The 8,943-nt window shown below is 48.9% G+C and overlaps 1 protein-coding gene across 1 annotated transcript; it reads right to left on the bottom strand.

Annotated features, from left to right (window-relative positions):
• Positions 1-7,868: 7,868 nt before the first annotated feature.
• On the bottom strand, positions 7,869-8,543 carry LOC119770610. Its single transcript, XM_038265829.1, has 2 exons — positions 8,030-8,543; positions 7,869-7,968 (listed from the first exon to the last, which is right to left on the bottom strand). The coding sequence occupies exons 1-2, from the start codon at positions 8,357-8,359 to the stop codon at positions 7,921-7,923; spliced, it is 378 nt and encodes a 125-aa protein (XP_038121757.1). The 5' UTR covers positions 8,360-8,543; the 3' UTR covers positions 7,869-7,920.
• Positions 8,544-8,943: the final 400 nt, after the last annotated feature.

The following is an 8,943-nucleotide window of genomic DNA, read 5'->3' as shown; positions in this document are numbered from 1 at the left end:
AAACGGGGGGCGCGCGTCTGGCGTTTGTCTTGGGCATTGCGCCAGATTTCTGGCGGATTTTCCCCCAGTAATTCTGGCGAATATGACACAAACCGGTCGGGCGCGGTCAACCGATTGAACCGATTAAATCGGATATGCGGTTTGACAGATGGATTCGACCAGATTTTCGCCAGATATGACGGACGACCTGCGCCCGATTTCGGGCAAAATATCTGGGGGGAATTCTGGCGGATTTCGAGGACCACTTCTTCTTCTTCTTTGTTGTTATATCGGATTTTGAGGTTGTGTTTACTTTTTGTTTAATAATGCAACAAAACAACAAATTAAGAGTATTTTATTGGCAAACATATAAAATTACAAATTCTCAAACACAATATGTTAATCCTATCTTGCTGGTTTTAAAAATGGTTGCACTTGAGGTTGAACAAGGTTGAACTAACTAGGACTACAAGTTCTTGTTGAACAGCGCTCTCGGTTCCAATGGCTGACGAACCCATCGTCAGCCGGTGATTAATCCGATGGCCTTTTTCGTTTCACCTCTGCCAAATCTTCTCACCTGGTGCCAGCACGTAATCGCTTCCTCCGTAGGTTCGCCAGATCGTGATCTAAATGTGATCCGGCCACGTTCATCAGTCGTTTCGGCTGGTCCGAAGACCCTCATTTTTCAGAATTATGATTCGTCGCCATCTGTGCAGTGGGACACGCAGATATTTGATCCTGTCTCCGTTTAGTCTTCGACGTAGTCCTGGTCGTGTTCCGTGACTTCGGACGCGTCGTCCGCGCATTCGAGGTCTGCCTTGGGGTTGATGGTTCCGTTGGATCAAAATACCAATGAATTCCGGTTCGGAACAGGTAGCTGCTCGATCCGGCATTGTGTTAAAGTTTTTGTTGAGTTTCTTTTTCAGGGTTACCTGTTAGGAGGAAAAGCTGAGTTAGAATCGTTTTTAGGGTATTCCGGGATATCATCTTACCTGCGATACTAGTCGGGACTCCGGCTGCAAGAGTATTTTTAGAACACTTTGCAGTTGCCGTGGAGGTACACGTACGGGCTGGACTGGGTGTTGAAGTACTGGATCTACAGCCAGTCATTAAGGTGTTGGTGTCGAACTGGATGTTGCACTCGCTTCTGCAGCACACCGTTTCAACATCCGGTGTAAAACCATGTAACCGAACTTGCGCGTACCGTTCCGCACCGGGAAGTGAATCCAATCCAATGTGTTCCGACCCGAGGAAGAGCCCACGGTGGTCGTTTTGTTGATCAGTTCCTGCATGACGAAGGAGGTGGTGGCCGAACCGGATGCCGCAGCTGTTGTAGATTCGCTGGACATTGCTGCAGCTGCGAAACTTCCCGCGGCATCGTCAAGACGCGATTTTGATTTGCTGCTGCTCTGGGATTGCGACCTTGCGCTTCAGTATGTCCAACACCTTCAGTTGGCCCGGGCTGTGAGATCGTGTGCGGGATGCGTGGGATTGAGAGGGGAAACGTCAGAATGCCCTGCTCGGCGTTGTACGCATAAGTGCCCGACAAGTGGGGTGCGTCTGGTACAGACGGGACTGCTTGCTGGAACCGGCTTCCGGCTGATGATGACGGGCGGCGGCGTGGTGGTGATGGTGACACGGTTAATTGGTTGGAATCGCTGAATTGTAGATTGCGTTCAGCTGATCGTTTCCGTTGTTAGGCGTGGCGATAGCTCCGGAGATGATCGTGGGTTGCTTCCGCTATTGCATTTTCGTTGCCAACGAAACCAGGTGGAGCGTGCTGGTTGACATCTGCTGGTGATGGTTCGTGTGGTGCAGCGCTGTTTTGGTGAAGGCGTTTTGGTTGATTGCGGCTTCCGGACGACGAAGCCGATGTTCCTGGCATTACGTTGGTCGGCGAGTGGAGCAGAGTTGAGCTGGTCGGCGCTTGGCTCACCGGTTTCGCTGAATAGACGCGGCCATTGATAGACTTGTTGGAGTGCCTGCGTTTATGATCATCGTTCCCTGCGGTTGCGCGAGCAGTGCGTGATTGATCTTTCGCTGGACGGTCCTCGTCGTTCCGGCGTCTCCGTTGATCCGCTGCATCGAGTGAAAATCGATCGTTAAGGTGCGTCCCAGGGTGCTCAAACTGATCTCGTCGTCCGAGTTGAGGTGAGCGGTCTCGATCATGCGGGAGTAGATCGACGAATACGGACGACTAACGCCCCGATCGTCCACTGGCACTGAACGGCGTCTTAGACATTGGCTTAGGTTCGTTCTAGCAGGGAATCTACCGCAAAATGCCATCCGTTGGCAGGCGTGTCATTAGTCCGCCGATCAAGCACGTGATTTCGTACAGTTCCGAAGGACTTCGCGGCACGAGTTCGAAGTCGGTCGTGACGGGGTCGGACGAACCGGTCAACAGGTAGTGTAACGTCGAAGCGATGTCGTTTATAAGCAGTGATGGCCAGGTCGGGACAGTTTGCACCTAGGGGGGTGCCACTTAGGTTCCGGCAGGTTTCTCGGGTTTGAAACCGCTTGATCGGCTCCAAACCCTCCAAACGCTCCGAAACTCGCTCCGAATCCGATTTGGAAGTATGTACGTTTTGAGGTACCGTGTACACGCTGTCAAACTTTGATTTGTAAAACAAAACAAACGTCGTGTTTTTGTTTTCATTGCAAAAAAATCTCGAAATCGGATTATTTCTGCGCGTGTCCGCGAAATGTTGGAGTCGGTTCCGGCAGATTGTGAGAAGGTTTGCTGAATAAGTTTTTTTTTTCTTCTGGTTTAAACAAAGTTTCTTTATTTTACGTTCGTTATAAAAATTACAATGCTATCTTAACGGAGGTTGATGGTTCATTCTTCTATCCTTGGTGCTAAAGTGTATAAACAAAGCAGATCTACAAACATTTAAATACCACTAAATGCTTTAGATCCCCGTTCTCTCACCAGCAAAACAAAGCTTTCATTCAGCTCTAAATTGCCACCAATTTTGACAAAATTTCGTTCTACAAATGCCACATGATTGCTGTCGGTGTTAACGTTGTCATCTCCAAGGTCATCGGTTTGCCATTCTCGATGACGGGTTTCACAGGCCTACCCAGGAAAGCCGCACCAAGCTGTGTCGAGCTCCCGCTGGCTGTTGAAATCGCCGCCAGCTTGGGGCAATTCTGCTTTACGTGCCCCTCCGCCTTGCAAAAGAAGCACTTGTTCTTAAGGCCTTCGTAAAAAAGCGCGCCCTGAAGTGCCCAACGTACAGGTGGGCCGGGATTTCCTTTGACACCTCCATGTGCACCCCGCGGACGCCATTGAAAATGTCAACCTTCATCTCACTCGGGAACCGCTCTCGCACGTGCTGTCGAATCGTGCCGTACTGCCCCATTACGTACTGGATTGCACTGTCCTCGATCTCCGGTGGGAGGTTGAAGATCCTCACATACCGGAAGATCCGCGATGCTTGTTCGACTGTCACCTTCGCCGTCGATCCGTCCTCAAACTTGAAGATGTACTCCTCATCCGTGTCCGCAATGAAAGCCGCAAACGATTCTTCGTCCACGAGTTTAACATAAAACTGACCGCCATTTTCGTCCTTGTAGATGGTATGCATGTCCGCCGCAGATAGTTTCAGGTTGTTCATGGTAAATTTCAACACTTCCAGGTACGACGGTACCTTCACTCCCGGTCCGAAAACCAACCTAACCGTGTTCTTTCGCACGTTACTGGCCATTTTTACTCTTCCTTAGAAGATTCCGCTATAAAACAAAGAATAAACTCGCGTGTGGAACAATAGCCACGGAGGACTATTGTCCAAACTTTTTCTCGCGACTGAAAACTAAAGACGTCCGTTCCGCACGAGCACTTGTCCGGGAATGAGTTGGGATTAAATTTAGCAAGTGTTGTGCAGAATCGATGGGAAAAGGGCGCGCTGAGAAAATGACGAGGGTAGTGCTAGAAGTCTGGACGGATTTGGCAGCGATCTCGTCTATGGTTTACTACCATTTGAGATTGTTTGGACACGATAATCGTCAAGTGCATCGATTACAAGCAGTTGGGGATCGAGCTGGAGAAGAATCCGGCCAAAGTGAAGTCGATCAACAGTTTAGGCAGGCGTTGGGGATCACACTGCAGACGCACCGGATGGACGTGGTGGAGTCTTCGCTTATGAAGGAGTACGTAATTACCGGGATGTTGGCGTATGTTTTCCAGTTAAAGTTAGGTTTAGAAAACATTATTATATTCCTTCCCGCAGGTCACCTTGAGCCTCATCCAGAACCGCTTCATCCACAACACGGTGCTGTGCTGTCTGGTTTGCCTGTACAGTAGTCTGAGCGTTCCTGATCGCGTCTTATCTTCCTAGAAGACCCGCTGGCCGTCGCCAAACTGCTCGACAACCAAGGGTGTTGTGTAACAGATCGCGTTCGATCTGTCCGAAACGGCAACCCAGCAGTTTCTGCCCAAATTCCCATGGAGGTTCAGCAGCATCAGCAGCCGGCTGCGACTGAGGTCGCGCCGGTCGTCCCCGCCCACCGATCTACAGGTCGACCAAAGAAAGACCCGAACGCCCCCAATGCCAAGTACAGGAAGGACAAAGCAGCTGCGGCAGCAGCTGATACGCTACAAACCTTTGCCGCCGCGGCAGCCACTTTTTTCAGCAGCAGGCCCTGCTTCCGTTTGCCGCAGGTCAGCAGCGGTTCACGTTCATGCCCATGCCCAAGTACCACGAGCGGGATATCCGGACTCAAATGTCCATGCTGTACAATTTCCTAACGCGCGGGTTCGACGCCGAGGACGTTCAGTACATCCACCAAAGCTACGAACTGATGCTTGGTGATGACACCGACATCAAGCAGCACTCGACGGGGTCGGTGCGTACGCAAAGCTTCTGCAAGATAGACCCGCGGGAAAAGACCAAATACAAGTACCTCCATCTGTGCGGTACGGCAGCCGGAAACCACCTGAAGAACATCGAAACGGCCAAGGCCGTCACCAAGATGCAGGGTCTTCCGCGAGAAGCCCAATCGAACCAGCGCCAGCACCTAGTCAGAGCTGCTCAAGTTCCGCAAAAACCACCTCAAGTTTGCCAAATCGACAATCCACGACTGTTTACGATGGAATCGATTGCTGCCGACGAGATGCTCATCGAGTAGGTGGGCCAGGTGGTCCGTCCGTCGGTGACGGATCTGCGCGAGACCAAATACGAAGCGATAGGCATCAGCAGCACGTACCTGTTCCGTCATCATCGACGCGACCAAGTGCGGCAACCTGGCCCGGTTCCTCAACCACAGTTGCAATGTGAGAAGATTCTGCATAGTTGAGTTCTGATTACGTTTCTAATCCTTTTCAATTCTCTTTCCTTCACAGCCCAACTGCTACACCAAGGTCAACACGATCGAGTCGGAGAAGAAGATTGTGATCTACTCGAAGCAGCCGATCGGCGTCAACGAGGAGATCACGTACGATTACAAGGTCCCGCTCGAGGACGACAATATTTCATTTTATTGAGTGCGCAATTCTTGTTAAATACAGTTATTTTTTTGTAAGATGACAAATATAATGTGTGAATATTTTAAAGGCTATGCAAAAAAACTTCAAGCTCAGCATTACAAATTTTTCACTGAAATTGTACACACTTTTATAATTGGCCTGATCGATTTGCCAGAATCTTCTCCATAATCAAGATTTTCTAAGTAATTTAAAAACGCTATTATTCCCTGCCTCTAACCACCCACTTTGAAATTAAAATGGGCAACGGCGATTTTAATTTCAAAGCCTCCCCCCCCCCCTTGGTAGCTGTGCCTCAAAATACGGGTCCGTTCCGCGTCACGAGTCACGACATCTACGCCCATGCCGCCACCACCACCAGTGGACTCCCTCGTCGGAGAAGGTGGTTGCTCACTGCTGGGTTCTGTTCTACAGCTGTGGTTGTTGTCGTCGCCAAGGCCATGCTGTCACCACCGCCCTTACCGCCCTTACGCGTCTTGTGAATTCCGAGTGCCCAGGCCGAGATTCCAGAGTTTGCCGAGTCCGGCTGGACCGAGCACGTTCGCTAACGATGACTATCCGCCGGACTGTTAGTTGCTCACAGCTAAAAAAGTAGTAATCCAGCTGCGTGTAAAAGACCTGGGTGCAAAATAAATATTGCATTATTTTATGTAATTTTATGTAATTTAACACTCTGGAAAATGTGGGGAAACCTACTTGACCGAAATGTCAAGCTCATATATGCGTTTATCCAACAATTTTTCATCGGTCTGGTGGCCGAGTGGGCTAAGGCGCCAGTCCTTACTGTTTGTGCTGGGTTTGAATCCCGTCGGTTGCCACTTTTTTTTGTGTTTGCAAAAAATGTACATGCAGTGTGTAATATTAAGTGTTTATTTTGACGAAGGTGATGTGCATGCTTTTGCATGCGATTTTACCATCGGATTTTTTGCTGTGTAGAATAACTTGGCGGTTGGCTTGACTTCATGCCCGAGTACGACTGGAATCCTTGATGAGCCGGTTTAGGTTGCTGTTGCTAGAGTTTATGAGCCTGCTGAATTGCGGTTTGCTGTTGCAGCAGTTCTTGCGGATTTTGTTTCTTCTTGCGACCCCTTTTTGGCTTGTCCCACGGGAGGCGCTGGAGGTTGACCCAAAGATACGTTCAGTGGAGATTTTACTGGGGTTGATAGTGGTAATTTCCGCCATTCGCCGCCGCTCCTTCAGGTCTTCGGTATTAGCGGCCGCCGCGAAGAGGTAGAATGCTGTGTGATTAACACAAACTCTTGCTGAAGTTCGCGCCTGGCTTCGCTCGCTGGTGAATAAACGACGGATTGTTCCGGAGTTGAATCATTACGTCGGAACAGAAAGCGTTGCTTTTGGATGACAGCTCAGGAAAGCGAAAGAATTCATCATGAAAGGTAAGGTTTAATTATTTGTTGATCGCTATCGAGAGGACAACTTTCAACCGGATACAACCAAAGTATTCCTCGGCCCGTGGCAAAAGGTCCATCAGCTCCTTTTCAATAGCCAATTTTTTTTATGAATCATTCATTGATTCATGTGATTGCTTCAACGGCGCCAACATTTTTGGTTCATTCCAAGCATAGGGAAACAAGATGGATCCTCTGCGGACATTCCTTCCTACAGGATGCGATCCGCTTTCTGCTCTACCAGACTCGTCTTTGTTCGCCGAGACTTGTTTCTCTTTCAAACTTTCCACTCGGTGCTTTCGCTTCCTTCGGTACTTGCTCACGGTAGATTCCGGAAATGCCCTGGAGGGGACGCTATTATTCCCTGCCTCTAACCACCCACTTTAAAATTAAGCTTTATTATTTATTATTATTATTAATCCATCGAACCAAGGGTCTACATGGATGTTTTGGTTGGCGAGGGCAAAAGCCGATGTGAGTTGAAACATTAGAATCATTCGCACAAAGGCACAAAACCTCACTTCTTTTAAAATAAATTACATCGAGATTGATAACAACACATAAATTACAATACATTTTAAAAATTAGTCAAGTCATTGTCGTCCTATGCGTAACCGGCCAACGACGGGATCCTGGCGAGGCGCACCAAGCAAAGTTCTTGTACGCTCCTGGAACTCGATGCGTAGTTTTTCGCGAAATCTTGGAATGGGCTCGTGAAATTCAAACAGGAAGTACATTTCGTTGAACGCCGCCGACATCGATCGAACTGGTGAGTTGTTGTGGAACTCGGTCCTGACACGCGGTCGTGCGAGGAAGTTTGGACGATTTCGCAGGTCCCTAGAAGAAATTTGAGTATTAAGTAAGTTCAACAGATTGGGGGAGTCGATTTGCGCAGTCAGTATTTTAGCAGCGAAGATAGATTTCGATATGGTCCGACGATTTTCCAGGGTCTCGAGTCCAATCAGGTTACAGCGTGCCTCGTAATGTGGTAGTGTGAGCGGACTAGCGCGCAGTACAACGAGCGTAAACAGAGGGGGTCGTCGAATTCGCGGGTCATTCTAAACAGAAAACCGAGCTGTCTGTTGGCCTTGTCCACGACTGCTGCTTGTTGTGGGCGAAAAGATAAGGGTTCGTCTAGTAGAGCTCCTAGACCTTTCACTACTTTCAGACGTTCGAGCGCGTGTCCATCCAGTGTGTATTCAAATGTAAAAACCTCCCGGCTGGTCTTGCGATGAAACGATATCGTAGTGCATTTAGAGACGCTCAGCTCCAAACGATTCAACGCACACCAGTTGGCAAATTTGTCTAGGCGGGACTGCAGTCTGTAGCAATCAGGTAAGTTGTCAATAGCGAGGAAGATCTTGAAGTCATCAGCATACGAGAGATTGCAGTTGTCGTTGAAGAGAGAGTTGGAGTCGTTGAAGAAAGTGTTTAAAACAATCGGGCCGAGGTTGCTACCCTGTGCCACTCCTGAACCGTTGGAGAACTCCATCGACAGCGATGTTCCAATTTTCACCTGAATGATCCGATTTTTGAGATAAGACTCAAGCCAGCGACAAAGACGTGCAGAGAAACCGAGTTTTGCAAATTTTTGAAGGGCAATGTCGTGGTCAATACGATCGAATGCGGCTTTCAAGTCGGTGTAGACAGCATCCACTTGACGCCCAGCTGCCAGATTTTCAAGACAAAAATTGGTAAATTCCATCGAATTAGTAGTGACGGAGCGACCAGGTGTAAATCCATGCTGCTCAGAACTGATGAACGGTCGGCAGTTAAACATGATGACTTCCCCGACCACGATCTCGAGAAGTTTTGAACCAGAGCACAGCGACGTAATTCCTCTGTAGTTCTCGACCGACCGTTTTGCACCTTTCTTAAACACTGGAAACATTACGGATCTTTTCCACTCCTCAGGAAACTTGCACTACGACATGGAGAGGTTGAAAACTCGGAGCAGTGGGGCAGTAATCTGGCTGAAACAACGCTTGAAGATCACCGGCGGGATTCCGTCAGGGCCAGGAGAATTCGACGATTTTAATTTCTGTATTCCTCTTTTCAGCATGTCCTCCGTAATTT

This window comes from Culex quinquefasciatus, chromosome 3, assembly GCF_015732765.1.
Source record: "Culex quinquefasciatus strain JHB chromosome 3, VPISU_Cqui_1.0_pri_paternal, whole genome shotgun sequence".
Taxonomy (NCBI): domain Eukaryota; kingdom Metazoa; phylum Arthropoda; class Insecta; order Diptera; family Culicidae; genus Culex; species Culex quinquefasciatus.
The sequence above is the reverse complement of the archived record's forward strand: the minus strand, read 5'-3'. Positions and strand labels throughout refer to the sequence as shown.

What these genes read in the sequence shown, in the direction of transcription:
- LOC119770610 (XM_038265829.1), bottom strand. Translation starts at nt 8,359, where the DNA reads ATGGAGTTCTCCAACGGTTCAGGAGTGGCACAGGGTAGCAACCTCGGC. An exon ending in ACGCGCTCGAACGTCTGAAA is followed by an intron (nt 7,969 to 8,029) that starts GTAGTGAAAGGT and finishes CACAACAAGCAG; the next exon opens with CAGTCGTGGACAAGGCCAAC.